The 17,538-nt window shown below is 45.9% G+C and overlaps 3 protein-coding genes across 3 annotated transcripts in view; 1 reads left to right on the forward strand and 2 right to left on the reverse strand.

Annotated features, from left to right (window-relative positions):
- PEX14 (peroxisomal biogenesis factor 14) overlaps window positions 1-3,304 on the reverse strand; it is a gene marked incomplete at its 5' end in the record, with an annotated part of 78,144 nt that extends 74,840 nt beyond the window's left edge. The window contains one exon of the mRNA XM_082009386.1: window positions 3,269-3,304. Coding sequence (XP_081865512.1) covers window positions 3,269-3,304 — 36 coding nt within the window. The remainder of the gene's footprint in view (window positions 1-3,268) is intronic.
- Window positions 3,305-4,333: 1,029 nt separating this feature from the next.
- DFFA (DNA fragmentation factor subunit alpha) lies at window positions 4,334-7,792 on the forward strand (the record flags this gene model as incomplete). Its single annotated transcript, XM_082009387.1, has 6 exons — window positions 4,334-4,430; window positions 4,907-5,068; window positions 5,185-5,315; window positions 6,145-6,334; window positions 6,711-6,865; window positions 7,589-7,792. 6 exons carry the CDS (start codon window positions 4,334-4,336, stop codon window positions 7,790-7,792), a joined length of 939 nt encoding a protein of 312 aa, XP_081865513.1.
- A 5,860-nt stretch (window positions 7,793-13,652) lies between these two features.
- Window positions 13,653-16,584, reverse strand: CENPS (centromere protein S; the record flags this gene model as incomplete). The annotated part of the gene is made up of 5 exons (XM_082009458.1): window positions 16,255-16,584; window positions 15,872-15,995; window positions 15,478-15,511; window positions 14,780-14,846; window positions 13,653-13,802 (listed from the first exon to the last, which is right to left on the reverse strand). The coding sequence occupies exons 1-5, from the start codon at window positions 16,363-16,365 to the stop codon at window positions 13,653-13,655; spliced, it is 486 nt and encodes a 161-aa protein (XP_081865584.1). The 5' UTR covers window positions 16,366-16,584.
- Window positions 16,585-17,538: the final 954 nt, after the last annotated feature.

The following is a 17,538-nucleotide window of genomic DNA, read 5'->3' on the forward strand; positions in this document are numbered from 1 at the left end:
TAATAAAGATACTTTCATTGTTTTGTTTTATTCCAAAATTGGCCCCTTAGGAATTCATCTACTGTGCTATACGTTCTTCAATTACACCCCCTTTTTCCAGCCAAAGCTGCAAGATTCTCTTAAACCTCATCCAATCCAGCAGAATTTAAGAGCACTGAATGCTTCCCAGCTAGAGTTCTGGATGAGGAACGCGAAGCCAGTGTAAGACACATATTAGATGGTGACATCTGTCATCAGCAGGCACCGACAGCTTTGGACAGACAGAACAACCCTTCTGTCTCCTCCACACAAGCACACAATGTGGGGAAGGAGGAAAGTCAATATACAAGCAGGGCTGCTCCTGGTGTGTGCATGCAGGGGGTAAACATTAGTGTGGTTACTCTGTAGCTAACTGGAGTGTTACCTCACACACCTGATGTGAGGCAGACCACCAGAGCTGCCCCTTTATACACACTCTGCCACTAATGGAGTCATAACAGGCCAGGAGACAGAAGAGGTGCAACTAATTTGCTATTGCCTGAGAAACCAGCATTTTTGCATACAATGTGACAGAATGTAGCAGGGAGCTGTTAAATTGACCATTTTCACCCACAGTAGCTTCAGACTGCCTCCATCCTCAGACGAGCTGACACAAAATAGTCTGTCTATGGTGAAAAATTAACTTTGCAGCCTGGGTATTCTGCCTTATCTCAAATTCTTCCTGATTCAGAAAGCAGCACAAGCATTAACTCCACTATGTTCCTTACAGAAAATGCCTGAAAAACTCTCCATGTGAGGCAAGAGTTACCATTGCCATTTTTCACTATGGAGACAGAGTGACTTTCTTCATGTCCTTAATTTTAAAACCCAGGGAGTGCTCCCTCTGGCTACATTTATAAGGCCTGTTAAAAAGCAAGACTTCTCCATTTCCAACCATCAAGCCTCCTTCTGAGATAAAGCGACACTAAATAAATGTTTTTAAAAAGGGTGCAATGGGAGAATACTATATCCAAACTCAAAAGAACTTGACTGTTTCTCAGGCAACCACATTTGCCTTTTAAGCAGATTTCTTTCTCAGAAACCTCTAGTCAACTGCCTTGTAGACTGCCCAAGTGGGTTATGGATCAGTCGCAGGTTGTTTCAGGTTTCCTCATTCTGAGAGCGTTCACTCGAAGCATGAGAAATGGACTGCAATGCCTGCACCTCAAGCTACTACTGGTGAAAGCACGTGGCTGATACAAAACTGCCCAGCAAGCCTACTGTGAGATTAGTAATTTGGCCTTTCACAGCCTAGGAGGAGACTTGTGCAGGTTAGTCAGAGTATAAATTTTATGAAATGTCTTTCTATTTCAGTTTAGTTCAACAATGTTCCTTTACAAACTCAGCCTCCTCAGTCTAAAATAAAAGGATCAACAGAGAGGTTCACAGTAATTTAGTCAAAGCCATGTAATTTTGAACGATTGCACATAAAAGTGTGGCAGTGGCAGACTTTGCTGTATTTTCTTCCCTGTTGCTGAAACAGCCAGAACTTTCACCTCCTGCCTGTTGCAAGAGGGCCCTCTGCGGCCACCTAAAGGATTTTACAAAATTCCATTGATACCATGTACTCAGGAGTTGAAGATACTGGTGTGAGCGAGCTGCCAGGAGGTCACTAAATTTGAGGTAGGTAGAGTTTGCAATGAAATACATGTTACCCTGGATCATGAGCAAGCCAGTGCAAGTGACCAGAAACATACCCAACGTACAACTACCTCACACTTCCATTTTTCCCTCTGGCTCCCCCATTCATTTCAGGTCCCAGCTTAAAAATATCGTAAGCTTTCGGTATGTTTCTGGGCATGCGCTCAAGCCAGCAAACTGGCACATCTCTCTCACTCTCCCCATTCAGTTTTTGACAATGCTCATACTACACCTATTATTGCTTGGCCTTTTTGTGCTGTTGGTTCAAGGACCTTTCTCCCTCGCAGTTGGAAGGCAGAAACAACATTTTGTCTAACCCATTTCAAAACCCAGCTGACACATAACTTGCCTCCCTTCTCGCTGGCTGTGCTTCCCCACCTCCGCTTCAAGTGCTTTATTGAGTTTCACATACAGGCCCTAAAATGAAAACATGCCTGCTGTCGAAAGGCCTGGCCTGACCAGCTCTTCCAATCAGACCTGCATTTGGCTGTTTGGTGGGGTGTGCCCCGGATCAGCTCACGCTACCACACTGGGCAGGATCATAGAATCTTTGGGTTGGAAGGGACCTTTAAAGGCCATCTAGTCTAACCCCCCTGCAGTGAGCAGGGCAACTACAGCAGGTTGCTCAGAGCCTCATCCAACCTGCCCTGGAATGTTTCCAGAGATGGGGCATCTACCACCTCTCTGGGCAACCTGTGCCAGGGTTTCACCACATTGTGAAAAATTTCTTCCTTAGATCTAGTCTAAATCTACCCCCTTTTAGTTTAAAACCATTACCCCTTGTCCTATCACTACAGGCCCTGCTAAAAAGTCTGTCCCTGTCTTTCTCATAGGCCCCCATTAAGTCCTATAAGGCTGCAAAAAGGTCTCCCCAGAGCCTTCTCTTCTCCAGGCTGAACACCTCCAACTCTCTCAGCCTGTCCTGTCTCAGGTGTTCCATCCCTCTGGTTATTTTTGTGGCCTCCTCTGGACCCTCTCCAACAAACTACAAACCCAGCTTCCCCGAGACGCCAGGCTTTGCTGGTGCTCCCAGGCACACGAGGCGAGGGCCATGCCGAGACGCAGGCAGCAGCTAAGCAGGGCGTCCAGGCCCTCCCAGCAAAGCATGTCAGGGGCAGGCACGGGTCAGGGGTGGAGCGCAACGCGCACCTCAGGGAGCCGCTCTCACCGGCCGCCGCCTCCCCGCAGGGCCAGCGCGTCCGCGCCCCTCCGGTGCCGGTACTCTCGCCAGGGCGCCCAGGCTCCAGCAGCGACGACAGGCCCGCGGCCGCGGGGGCTGACGCGGCGCGAGCCGCCGCCTCGCCAGCGACCGTTACGACAGGTGCGGGGGCGACGCGCGGACGGCGGTTGGCGGCGCGCGCTGGAAGCTGGAGGGGGGGGGCTCCAAGGGAGGTGAGCGAAGTGGGCCCGCGCCGCCGCGCGCGCCCCCCATCGCCGGCCGCGGCACGAAGGGGGGGGGGGGGGGCGGCGCGGACGAGCAGAGGCGCGGCGCCCTCCCCTCGCCAGTTCCCCCGCAGAGGAGGCGGGGGTGGCCTCGCCCCACCCCGCCCCGCCCGTCCCCTGCCACCCCCTGCCCGAGCCGAGCGGGCAGAGCGCCGGCCCCGCTTACCTGGCTGGGCTGCTCCGCTTGCTCCGAGGAGGCCATCTTCCCAGGCCCGGCTAATCCATCCCCGCCCAACCGATGGAACGCCCTCACCGCCGTTCCCCGCGCCCCGCGCGGCCCGACCGGCTCGCACTGCAGGCAGAACGAGTCGAGCGCCGGGGCACCGATGCGCCCCGTGGGGGAACCACTCCTGCCATGAGTTTCCGGCCTCTGCTGCCTCCCGCCGGGACGGGGCGCGCCTGAGGAGAGCAAGCCACTGGATTACGAGATTGTGTGGGTTGCAGTGTCCTGCCTTGCCAGACAGGAAAGTTTTCTTTGCGTGGAAAAGCCAGTTCGGCCACTGACAAAACCCACGCTGGTCTGGGCGGCGTGGCAGGGCCATTGCGCGCAGCTTCGGTGTCGCTGCTTACAGGTGTAACCGTGGATGTTATTCATTGCTATTTTACTTGTACGGCTCCCAGAAGCCTGCTAAGAGGCATGAATAACAAGTCCAGCTTTGTACGACCAGCAGCAGCTCCCATGAGCAACGCCCTTCGCTTTGGCAGCCCCAGGGGCTCCCACCACGACGGAGCTACTCCCACACGTGCCCGGGCGGATCTGTCGCGTGCCTGTATTTTTTCTGTTTATATCATCGTTTCACAGCCCGCACACTTGCCTGTAAGGGAATGTATTTTTTGAGCACACCTAGGCACACTCGTTCTATTACTTTGCTTTACAGGTAATTAAAATGCCGACAACGCTAAAAGAGTTCTTCGTAGCGCTTCTCCTGAACACCAAAGTTCCGCAGTTCAGAGAAGCTGAGGAAACGAACCACCGGCGAGGTGACTCAACGCCCATCGGCGGCAGGGCTGCGCCCGCCGGCCCGGCTCGAAGGACGGCAGGCCGAAGCGGTTACCGAGGAGCCAGGCGGCGGCGACGAGGCTCAGTGTCACCCTCCGGCCTCGCCGCGGGGGCCGCGACCGGCAGCCCCGGGCTGGGGCCCGCAGAACTCCGCGTCCCGGCGCGCACCGCGGCCCGTCCCGGCGGGCGCCGCGCCTGCCCTGGGAGGAGCCGCAGCCGGGCGGCGGCGTGATGGCGGCGGCGCTGAAGCGCTGCCTGGTGCGGCGGCGGGACGGGCGGGAGCAGTACGGCGTCGCCGCCTCCTGCCTGCGGGAGCTGCGCGACAAGGGTGAGGGGCGGCCGTGGGGCGGGTCCCCGCCACGCTGCGTGTTGCCGGCTGTCCCCTGGCCCCGGTGGGCTCCCGGCCTGAGGCCTCGCTCCCTGGCGTGCCCTCCCGCGGCTTCTAGGGCGTGGCGGGGCTGGGCCCGATCTGTGCCGTGGAAGAGACTGAAGGAGAGCACGTCTCCGGGTGGCCCTTCCTCCTGGGGGAAGTGAAGGGAGGTGGGAGTGAGCGTCTGGAGGGAGGTCACAGAAAGGCGCCTTCTTCTATGTGTACATCAAGGTTTGCATCAAGAATACTAATTTCCGGAGGGGAAACTCGTGAGTATGTGTTAAAAGCGCGCTGATATGCAGAGCTGTGTGGAGACAGGCCCTGGTCTCTAGCCAAAATTACTAAGAGCTGTTTGTCTCTTGTGATGGGTGTAGTGGAAGGGCAGCGTGAATGTCGCGCTTATTATTTCATTAAATTTTTTTTCTGTTCTGTAGCTAGTGGCATTCTGGCTATTGACAAGGCCAGGGAGCCCATCACATTAGTACTGGCAGAAGATGGCACCATTGTGGATGATGAAGATTACTTCTTGTGCCTGCCATCTAACACCAAGTTTGTGGCACTGGCCAAGAATGAGAAATGGTCCAGCAAAAGCCTAGGTACTCTATGGATGAGGGAGCGTGGGAGGGGAGGGGTGTTTGGAGTACCCTTAGTGAAATTAGGCTGTCTCGAGTGGATGAGGAATGACCCATGAAACTGATGACTCTTGTGTCAGACAGTGGAACAACCTGGTTCTCAGAGTCTGTGGATGAAGTGGACAGTGCTGCAGAGAAGTGGAAGCAGCTGGCCAGGCAACTGAAGGATGACCTGTCTAATATCATCTTGATGTCTGAAGAAGACCTCCAGGTACAGTGAGGAAACCTCTAATTGCTGTCTTTAGCTCTGCCCATCATCCATTTATCTCAGCACATGGCAGAGAACAGAATAAGTAAACAAGATCTCGAGCTTAATTCAGCTGCTCCTGTTTGGCCCTCGTGCTAGAGTAAAACGTCTCCTTGAGGGGAAACACTTGCAAGTGTCTGAGGAGGACGCTCTTAACCAGAGTGTCCGTTGCAGCGTGTCTTTCCAGTTCTGGCAGTGGGAGGGCAGAAAGTCAAGGTTTGGCCAAATGGCAACTGAGGTGGGCTCCTTCCATAAAATCAGACACCTGTGTAACAGGTCAAAAGGGAAGGCTGAACAGCATGCCAAATCTGTGTGCTCCAGGTTGGAAGGGGTTTGAAGAACTGCTGTCAGTTTCCAGAGCTGGTTGATTAGAGTATCTGACAGCTTAACACCTTGTATGTGGTGAGGCATGGTGATAACTGCCTCTTGTCCTCCTGCAACGTGCAGCTTCCCAAGTGCCAGGCTATTGGCTTTTCTTTGTGTATTCCCATGCACTCTTAAGAAGTGGTACTGATTGTCAGGATTTGTCAGGATTTCTGTTAAAAATGCACTTGATTCCACACCTTCCTGGATGCCTTTTGCCTTCTGATAAAGAATGCTGGCTGGTGGAGTGCCACTACAGCCTCTCATAACTAGGCTGACTTGCTGCAACAAGAAACCTTGTGAAACATGCTGGGTTTCATGAAGGTGGAGGCTCTGTCATCCAGGAGGCTTGCTGTTTGTACCGTAATCAGTGTAATGGAATGAGTTACTCAATCAGTCCATGTAACAGGAGCACTCTAATTGTTTTAAGGTGCTTATTGATGTACCACGTTCACACCTGGCAGAAGAACTTGCCCAAAGTCAACCTAAAATCCAGGTATTGCAGGACACCCTGCAGCAGGTGCTGGACAGACGAGAAGAAGAACGCCAGTCAAGACAGCTCCTGGAACTCTACCTAGAGGCCTTGAAAAATGAAGACAGTATCTTAAGCAAAGTAGCAGGTAGGGAGCATTAGGATGTTAGAGAAGGAGCTTTTCAGAGATGCCTGAAATAGTTGAGTGGAGTAAATAAGGCAGAGTGAAGGACTGCTTAGCAGCTGTTAATGTGGTGGATGTCGTAGTTGGTATAGAATTCTCCGACTGGGTGAGACCAGGAGTCTTCTCATTGCTATGTCACGTTTCTCACAAGGCCTGAAAGTAGAATACTGGGAGAAAAGCTTAAATCATGTAATCACCCTTAACATTATGAATTTCCTAAGTTAGAGGATGCACCTAGATAGAATGCATATTTTATTAATCTCAAAACCATCAAAGCTGTGCAGGCCACTTTTTCTGTCGTGTGTTTGTCATGGGCTATAATGATTCTGCTACTTTTCAGAATCTGAGACTGTACCAAGAAAAGAGATGGATGTGGTTGACACAGGTACCAGCAGTACAGGCACTTCAGCCAAAACAGTGCTCAGTGACCAGATCCTTGCTGCTCTGAAAGAGAAACCTGCTCCAGAGCTCTGCTTGGACAGTCAAGATCTAGAGGTGGGTGATGATGACATTACCATATTCTGGCAAATCTTTCCCTTTGGAGAGAGAGGTTATAGGGGGAAGGTGTCCTTGCTTCTGAAGGCTCTAATGTATCTTGGTCTCAAAGTGGTGAGAGTTAATCTATTTCTCTTCCTAGTAGCACTGTCTCCTGCTTGGAGCTCCTCTGTAATAGCCAATTGACACTATTCCAAGTACTCTCGTCTGTCCTCTGAAAAGCTACAAAATAATTTTGGTTTTGATCTCTGCCAAATCATAGTCAGCCAGTGCTTCAGCTGTCTTAACAGCAAGAGGGTTTTTTGTATGCAGATCCATCTAGCTATGTTTCTTTTATATATCCCAAATCAAAATAAAATCCTCCTTGTTTTGGAAAACAGTGTAAATAAGCCCATAGCTTGGAAAGGAAAGTCTAGGTAAACTTTAGCCTTTAGAAAGTGTGTTCTTTCTAATGCTATGGACTTGCTCCTCTTGCTTTTCACTGCTGTAGAAACTAAGTAACTGCTTTCTGTTCTTTTGAACATCTGAACATAACTTCAAGCCCTAAATGTTGGTAGAATATTGAAAATACACTAGACCACGTGATAGATAGTGAACACTGCGAACATTTTTAATACCAAATTGTAAACAGGTGTCTCATTACTGCTGTTCTTAATGCGGGCAGAGGGGTTAAGTGGTGGAGGAGCATCAGCAGAAAAGACTTAGAAATCTGTCTTGCTACAGCTAGTCTTGAAAGAAGACACAGAAGCCCTGGCCTCAGCTCTAAGATGGGACAAGCAGAAAGCAGAAGCTCTGCAGCAAGCCTGTGATCAGGAGCTCTCCAAGCGTCTACAACAAGTGCAGACTTTGCATTCCCTAAGGAGCACATCAAAGGGCAAGAAAACTCTACCCTGGGGAGACTGGCTTAACTCAAAACGCAAAAAATAAGTGCTGCTTGCAACTTTTTTTTTTTTTTAATTAGAATCAATACAAGCAAGATATATCCTGGGACCCACAGTTTGCTGGTCATACTGTGGTCTGGCTATAGATAACAAAAATCTGGACATTGTCCTGAGGCTTAAACTCCAGTGATGATTCAAATCATTTGTAACCAAAGGGGTTTTGACTTTTTGCAGAATACTAGAACAATGGTATTGCTAAACACAGCATGTAAGGGTTCAGCTTTGAATACCTGGTTGGGAGCCAGAAGCTTCCATCTGATCATGATGGATCTAGCTTCTGAAGCCCCAGGCAGTTTGCTTACTTTGGCCTCCCGCCATTCTCAGTATAAAGGATGGAAGACACTTTGAGGCACAGTTAAAGAACAGAAAGAAGGCACCTGGACGATTGCTTACTGAACGCAGAGTGCTCATTCTTGGGTAGGGTTTACTGTGATTTGGCCTAGGTAAGCTGTCATTGTGCTGTTTTTCCAGGTGCTGTCTGGGATCTAGGAACTTGAATTCTAATGCTAATTTCATCAGTTGAAGTAAATTCAAAGTCCTTTAACTTCTGTGCTTTTTCTGTAAGGAACTCCTGCCTCTTGGGTGCAGTGTAAGCACTAACTTGTAAACACAGCAAGGGTGGAAATACTTGCTTTGTAAGACTGTGGGGCAGAAGACTTGTATTTGGCGGGTCTGTATTACTGCCCTAATCATTAGCATAGTATCATGATGCTTTTGTATTAACTGGCTTATTTTTAAATTGGTTAATGTCTTCTTTTTTTTTTTCCCCTAATATCATTAAAACCTTTCTACCTTGCTGTTGGACTAGTTTTGATGTTCCCACCAGCTGCTATGATTAAAGAATGTGCTGATAAGTCCAGTATTACCTTAAGGATAGAGGAAGAAGAAATTAAACACAGAAGTACTCTGTATTTAACCTGTCTAAAGTATTTAGATAGAATGCATATTCACGCTGGTGACACTGTACCAGAACTCTAACCTGGCACAATCTGTTCTTCTCTTGTGAGAGCAGAAGATGTATATGAAAAAATCTGAAAAGTGAGATGAAACTTCTGAGAAAGTTTTAGTAGAAACTAGAAACAAATGTTTTCTAGCATCATGCAAAAGCCTCTGATTTAACGTAACTTTCAATAGTACAGGATGTCACCTGATGAGTATTCCTACAGCAGGCATTCAGATGAACCCATTGCATTTAGACATTCCAGTTAAATCATGGCACACTCAAAGTTAGATTGCCAGTGTTAAGTAATAAATATTCTAAACAGTTGAGCACCTTTGAGCAGGTAAGCAAAAAAGGGTAACTTCAGATGAAGCTACTCATATGGGAATTGACTGGACTTAGCAGGGAAGCTTGCAGTCAACTTCTTGGTCAGTCTGTTCTGCTAGGGCAAGTAATTGCTTCTTACAATATTACACTTCTGGCTTGTAACATTATAGGCCATGACAGGTAAAAAGGTTTCCTGCTGCTTTAAATAGCTGCAAGCTTTTTATGTTCAAGTCTTTCTGAAATAGCATATATGGCTGTACCTTAACATAATTTTTGAAGCATGCTCTACTGCACTCAAAGCTAATTACACTGGCTACCCATTGAAATAGCATGCATTGAGTAGACTAGCTGTCAGCAAGTTTATTCTGTGAGCTTATGTCTCAGTTTGTGGTTACCACTCTCTCAATTATAAGCCAGTTTTTCAGCCTTGCTCGAAGCTGCAATGCTTTTTTCAAGCTCAGCTTGGCAATGGAAGGTCTACTCCTCAAGCTGTAGTAGAGGAAAGAAGGGTTTTACCTGTGGCTTTTTCACATCTGCTTAAAATAGATGCATAATTACTTCAATGCATTAGGAATATTTAACTCACCTACTTCCAGGTGAACACTGAGATGGAGTCATAGAGACCATGCTGATCATTCTTGTAGGAAGGAAGTGATGGTCCTTCCAATCTAGCCTTAAGGAAAAAAACAAATGGAGGGTTTTCATTGCTGCTTTTTCCTCTTTTCTGTTACCAAGGTTAAAGCAGTTTAGTTGCCTAAATTATAGTAAATTATTAAATTCTGCAGTTCATATGTTATAGACTTCAAATTATCAACTAGACCTAGCATAGTATGATTTAAACAGTAACTTTTGTCTTAATTGTTCTAATAGAACAAAAAAAAAATCAGATTTTCATAATCTGATGGAAGCTGCAGTTATACTGTATTCTAAAATTGAGCTGGCAGATTAATAGTAATATTGACTATTATTTGCAACAGGAGCAGGTATGTAATACTTAACTCTCTTTAAAGTTCTATTATAGTCAACATCCTTCAAAAGTCTCTATGAAAAATGAGAAGCAATTAACTACTGACTAAGAGACTTCAATGCTGCATATCATCCTGAACTTTCCATTAAAAAATCCTTTTTTAGTGGTCAAGTTTATGTATTGCTTCTTGGATCCCTTCAGCAGTGCAGTCAAACAAAGATCAAAACTGCTAAAACATGTCCATGTAGTGAGATTTTTAAACCTAACAGTACAATTATCCATATAAATTGATATTTTTTTTAGTGTAGACTTTACTATAGATCTCTAAGTCATTATATTCTGAAAGTTGGTTCATAGCTAGAATTTTCTGTTGGTGGTAACAGAGAGCTGCTGCCAGATCTAATATTTCCACAGCAAATAATCACAAAGCTTTTCAGGAAACAGTCTTTAGCCATTGGCCAGCACCATCTGTGTACCAGTAGTGTATATGCACATCTGTTTGTTTGGAGAGGAAGTAACAGGAGATTTTAATTGAGGACAACAGACAACATCAGAGCTAAGAAACTTGGAGACATGACCTCAAAAAAGACTTGGGCTTCATGACCTCAAAAAAAAAAAAAAATCCGGTAAGCTGTGTAATAAACATCCACTAGGCCTTCCTCTTGAAAGACAGCTACTGTTATCAAAATGCTTGATGCTTCTAAAGGCCTAGGAGTTCTGTGAAAGAAATACCAATTTTCTACTCAAGAAAGGAATAGAATAAACAATAGAAGCAAATCAAATAGAACTGCACGTCTTGATAACCAGACCCCTACAGAAGTTGGTCCTTTAGAGGCAGAGCAGTGGATAAGAGCAAAAGATACTTGATCATTTTTTGCTTATCTTACCTGTGCAAGTCAGGAGAAACTGTCCACCCAAAACATGCTCTGTAGTCTAATTTAACCTTAAATTAGGTCTACATTTTGTAGGCATGAAGTATGTTTGATTATTTAAGCTGCATGGACACTTTAACTATGCAAAAATCAGCATTTCCTTGATCTTATTCCTGTAATATTTAAGAAGCTTTAACTTCTGAACAGGGTGACTGACCTGCCCATGATTCACGAGGATGGATTTTGTACAGGTGTTCAAGAGGGAGGGATACAATATGGAAGGTCTAAAACATAGCCAGAACATGTGTGAAAACCTTAGGAGGCTGCCGTTACACTTTTTTCAGGGTAAAAATTTTAGAACATGAAAGCCGTGAGTTAAAGTCTTTATCGTTAATACATTTAAGTAAACAAACCTACCTTGTAACAGAGATTCCGCCTTGTAACAGATTCTTTCTTCAGCAATAGATTTGCCATGAATGAGTATCCTCAATTAATGGTATTTAACACAGCATTAATGATTTCTCCCTTAAAGCACCAAGAAAAACCTTTCGCATCCCTTGTGGAATTGGGTTGATGACCAGGGTACATTAAGGTAAATAACGCCTCATGAACCTCAAGAAAGCAAGTAATGTATAGTGGCATTAAAAAAAAATAAAAAAGAAAACTGAGTAAAGTAAACACTGGTATGCCAAGAGGACAGACTTCCTTTTGATTACAGAATTGCTAGTTTTTTATGTATGTAGCCTACATCAGTCAGTGGAAGAATTTTTCTAAAAGATACCTCCTCCCTGAAAGTTGAACAGTTTGGGATAGGGGAAAATGAGGGTATTTAAAAGTGTCACTGTGTAAAATTTCCTCTATAGAGCCAGAGATAGGGATTCATGCCATTCCCATTTTCTTCTACACTGTAGCACTTGATTTTATTTGATCAATATTGGATAGTTAGAGCCTACAAAAGGCATGTTGTTTTTTCCTTATTCCACTACTGTTTAATAGCTCAAATACAGAGCAAGAATAAAAGGGAGCACATGCAAAGAGTCCAGAGCATTACTTTTTCTCCATTGTGCCACGTACAGCTGAGTGACTCTAGTCCAGAAAGTGCTCTCTTCTTTCAAGAGAGAGGTTTTAAAGAAGAAGCAAGGCTACACCTAGAAGTTCTCAGGGGTGGTCAGAAATACTCTGTCATCTGGTACCTTCTTTATCTTGGGGTAGTATTTGAGGTATGAGTCTTACTAAAATGAGAACCTGGTGATTTTAAACTTGGTTTTGGAGAATTGCCCTAAGGTGTATCCTTCAGGAAGGAACAGGGGTCTCAAGGAAGAGCTTGTCTCATGAGAATCAAGGGCTGAGCAAGAGAAACCGTGTTCAAAGTCTTTCCTTTCTTGCTGCATATTTTAGACTATGCTTGGCAAGCATATTCTTGCCTGATAAAGTTAGTCCACTGTGATGGTTTTGTCTGGGATAGAGTTAATTTTCTTCAGAGTAGCTAGTAGGGACCTATGTTTTGGATTTGTGCTAAAACCAGTGTGGATAATACAAGGATGTTTTCGTTAACTGCCGAGCAGTGCTTACACCGTTATCAAGGCCTTTTCTGCTTCTCACCCCACCCCACCAGCGAGGAGGCTGGGGGTGCACAGGAAGCTGGGAGGGGGCACAGCCAGGACAGCTGACCCACACTGGCCAAAGGGATATTCCATACCATATGATGTCACGCTCATATAAAGCCGGGGAAGACGAAGGAAGGGGAGATGTTCAGAGTGATTGTGTTTGTCATCCCAAGTAACTGTTCTGCATGATGGAGCCCGGCTTTTCTGGAGATGGCTGAACAGCTGCCTGCTGATAGGAAGTAGTGAATTAATTCCTTGTTTTGCTTTGTTTATGTGCATGACTTCTGCTTTACCTATTAAACCATCTTTATCTTAACCCACGAGTTTTCTCACTTTTACCCTTCCGATTCTCTCCCCCTTTCCACCCAGGGGGAGCGAGCAAGCGGCTGCGTGGCGCTTAGTTGCCATCCGGGGTTAAACCATGACACCCATACAGTAGCTTAAGCAGCCTTCTCCTTTCAGTTTGCTGTATTCATCTAATATCTTATGTCTTTAAATCTGCTTCTTTTGAATCAACAGCATTTGGTTAAGTCTCTATCAGCCCAGCAGAGGGAAATGGTGATACATTTCTGACAACCACACTGGAGCCATATTGCTATATAGTGACATTTAGAAATGTAATGCAACTTACTGAAAGTGAAGCTTGTACACCAGCAGTATCACAGGTGAAAAAGTACACAAAACATGTTTTAATTGTCAAGACAACAAGTCAGAGATACGCGTATTTAAACAAAAATAAAATACTCAAAATACCTAAGCAGTAGCATCAAAAACGGAAGCAAGGACAAAGTCAAGTACTGGAGAAACTAAGCAGCAGCATGGAGGGAGTTGCACATACTGAGGTATTATGGTAAGTGAGAATGTTCTGCTTTAAACTCTTTATTTAAAGGTTTTTCTTTTTAATAACAGTAAGATACCATTTTGTGAGCAATTAAGGCATGTTGGCTATAAGCTTTACAGCTTATTCTGACAGACCTTTCATTTTTGGAACAAAAAAATCCAACTAATTATGTTCACCTAGAAACCTAAAGATTCATCACGTGCTAACCTGCAAAAGGAATCTCTAATAGGCTAAATGTGGTTCCTCCAGGATAATAAGAGAAAATTACCAGAGACATTACTTGAAAGGTAAATCATGCCATGTTGGAATCTTCACTCTCAGCTGCTGCTTGTTCCCCAGAAGTTCTGCCTCCCTTAGCTGCACTGGACTTCTTTTTCTTGCTCTCCTTTTGCTCCATGTTATATGATGCGAGCTCTTCACTCTTCTGGGTGATATACTTTAGCTGAGAACAATAAACTGATCAGTCATCTACTGAGGAACTTCATTTATTACAAGAAATTAGAAACATTTAAGAGAAATTAACAGGGCAAATTCTTATTACAAAAAAGGCTGACAAACATTAACTAGTTCTAATTCTTGCTTGAAGCCCTCAGTCTAAGCTGAATATCCTCAGATACTGAAACGCCCTGGCAAGACTAGGGTTTATAAATGTATGTCACATCCATCTCTAGAACCAAGACAGCAACATTAGCAGCTACAAATAGAGTTGTAGTTTGCCAATACACAATCTGAGTACAGAAACATTGAAAGATTCCTCTGCACCCACTTGACATAAACAGCACATGATAGTCAGGAACACAAAATTAATCTCAGGCAAGTTCATGTTGCGTATTTCAAATCACAGATGGAAGGAAAAAATCCCCTCACATAAAATTAAAAATAGTATTGGAAGTATTCTTCTTCATGGAAGCATTTACAGGTATGTCTTAACACATCAGTGAATTTAAGTCCACCGGACATCATGCAGACCAGCACATGAGAAAATACAATAATGTGAATCATCCCTATATTAATGTTAGGAGCCTTAGCACCACAAGGTGGACTCAAGTTATACCTGACCTTAGGCTAAAACAAAGAAACACAACATCAGGAAAAAAACAAGTGATTTACTTCCAAGACTGACCATGCTATAATGTGTCTGTTTATTGCGCCTTTGTACTTGGAACCTCAACAGCCCTGCTGCAATCAGAACATTGCTGCTTGAATTGCAGTCAGATCTGTGTCCCCACAGTGACGAATAGAATCATGAAGCAAAGTAAGATGAAAATTAAAAAAATCACTGGATTGTGCCCATCCATCATCCAGTGAAATTGCTTAAGCAACAGTTGCTTCATCATCTATAGCCTTCACTCAAATGCTCTTAGGAATGAAGTAGTTGGTTTAAGAATGTTGTGAGGCAGAAAATACAGTGAATCTCACCAATGAATTGCTCCTTCTAGCCAAAAGCTTCACATCTTCTGTAGTGACCGTGCTTCGTTTTGCATGCCTGCATAAAATTAAAAAATACTCCTTAATGTGTTTGCCAACAATGGTTGCAAAAAGCCATACCGCATCTAATTCAGAACACTAACTAAAAGGGCTTAATAGGGACCCAGTAAACCAAACATGCCTATCTTTTCCAACTATAATACACAAAACCCTATTGTACAAGTTTGTGTGTGTTCATCGAAATTCCCACGCTTTCTGTGTAAAAACAGTAGCATTTAGCAACCACAGAACTTAAGCACCACTGTTACGTTCCCTCTTACTTGCCAGTAGGTCACTGTGTTTTGACTACTTAAAACATTCCCTTACCTCCCTGGAGCAACCAGATGCAACACAGGCATGCTAGTAAACATCTGTCACTCCCAAACCATCTAGTACCGCTATGTATCAACACATTTCAGTTATATACAGTCATTAATCTAAACAATCACTTGTACCACGCAAATGAACTTCCAAGATCAGGAAGAACCTACGGGGCATATCTATTTCCTAACTTCACAGCCACTATTCAATCAGCATATAGAATCCTTTAAAACTTGAATTACAAGACATATTTTAAAGATTATCTAGTTATTGGAGCAAAATGCAAAAAAAAGAAAGCCTTTGTTACAATCGAGTGTTCCAGTACCTACCTTGCAAACATTTCAAGGTCTTTTGCAAAGTTCTCTGGAGAAAACACAAAGATGCCACATATTTTAAAATGCTAACCGGATGCGAAGAGATACGTAACACAGTTGGAATTGCTACAAAGGTGTAACTGCAAATCATCCAAGTTAGTTATGAGAAGCGACCATAACTTGTTATTAAGTGCCACTGTTGCACAGGCAGGTGGCCCACACAGTATTTCCACATACATTCAAATGCTTCTTCCAGGTCTGAAAAACAGAATCACTATTTCCTGTATTTTTAAAAATGTAATGCAAGAAACAAGGCACCAATGATACCTAGTTTCAGTGCTATTTTTTTAAAGCATCATTTCTCTAGCAATTGCTCTTGAACAAATAAATAATACGCAAACTTCTGTACCACACTGCCTGAAGGTGATCTCTGAAATAGCTGCGATGGTTTGTTTGCTGAATTGCATGTTTTTGTCTTCTGCAACTTCCTGACACAGGCAGCCAACCGTGTAGTGAACCGCAGCCTTCAGCCTCTGAAAGGAGCCAAGGCAGCGACAGGTCAGCTCTCCGCAGGCTGATACTTAAAAGGACACAACATAGGCGACCGCTTACGGACCCCAACACACCCCGGTCACCGTTCAGTGCCCCATTGCTCGCCGCCCCTGCCTCGGCTCCATCTTGTCCCGGCCGGGCCCCCATCCCCGGCGGTGCTGGGGCCGAGCCGCGGCACGGTAGGCGCGGTGCCGGCTCTGTGGGCCCGGGTGGGAGGTGGGGGCGCCGGCCCGGTCGTACCTGGGTGAGCAGGAGCCGCTCCTCGCCGCCCGCCGCCTCCATGGCGCGGCCCTCCGCGGCCCGGCTGGGTTTCCCGCCCAGCGCGGCAGGGCGGGGCCGCGCCGCCGCCATGCCGGGCGCCGCAGCACGGGGGCGTGCCGTTACCCCCGCAGCGGGCGGCTGCCCGGGTGCTGCGGGAAAGGGGCCGCCCCGAGAGACAGCCGGGCCCTCCCGAGCAGCCACCAGCGCCCCGCGACGGGCGGGCGTCACGCCGCAGCCGCCCCGGCCTCCCGCCGTGTTGCTGAACAGGGGGGTCTGAGGGTGCTTTTCTGCCGGCGAGGAAAACAAACGTCCGGCAGCAGGGACTGCAGCATGCGGCCTGCAGAAGGCTTGGCACGTTACCCGGTACCTTGGGCACGGCCCGGTTCTAAGCAGTGCTTACAGCACCCGTCCGGTTCAAAGACCTTACGGCAGGATTCTCGACCCACCTGGAGCGTGAAAAATTGTCCCTCTACCGCGAGTTAAGGCATGTGCCTGGCAGAGGTCACGCATAAGCCAGTAAGAGATGTAAAGCAACATCAGCTGCCGTCCCCATCCCTTCCCTCGTCCCTAACCGCTTCACTTCAAAGGGGATGACGGAACAAGCGCTGCTCCCACTAAGCCACGGAGGCACACACTGCTTACCCTGACAGAGCCCGAGCTATCGGGTTTCAGCACAACGGGATTCCAGATACAGCAAATATTTTTCACGGCACTAATACCAAAATAGGTTGGTGGGAGTATCCCGTTTTCCCCCAAAACACAACGCCCATACGCGCAATAAACTGGCAAAACCGTTCGTACCGTCCACCATGGTAGTTTCCATTACAGTTCTTCTGCTGGAGAACCTAAACCAGAAATGCTGGGGCAAACTGACTACTAAAATGTTCATGACCCGCCAGTTATCACTACTGCCTGCAATTTGTCACACATTTATTTTACGGAATTCCTAAATCTTTCAACATAATCTGCAGAAGAGTTGCTTTAAATTGACAGTAATCTTTGCTAATTATACAGATATTCAACTAAAAACGAAGTAGTTAACTGTCTTAGCAGTAATAAATAGAGAAAAAAATTAACAAAAAAATCAGCGCACAGCACAAAATTTAACATTTGAGAGGTTCTTTGGGGGAAAAAAAAAAAGGTACGGGCACCCAGGTGAACTTTCAGAAGTCCTCAAGACGACTGGCAGTGGGACTGCAGGAAGAGGATATCAAATAGGGCTAACTTTGCATTCTGCTGGAGGTGTTTTTAGTTTCCCCACGG

The sequence above is a fragment of the Phaethon aethereus genome (genome assembly GCF_964289735.1).
Source record: "Phaethon aethereus genome assembly, chromosome: 21".
Classification (NCBI taxonomy): domain Eukaryota; kingdom Metazoa; phylum Chordata; class Aves; order Phaethontiformes; family Phaethontidae; genus Phaethon; species Phaethon aethereus.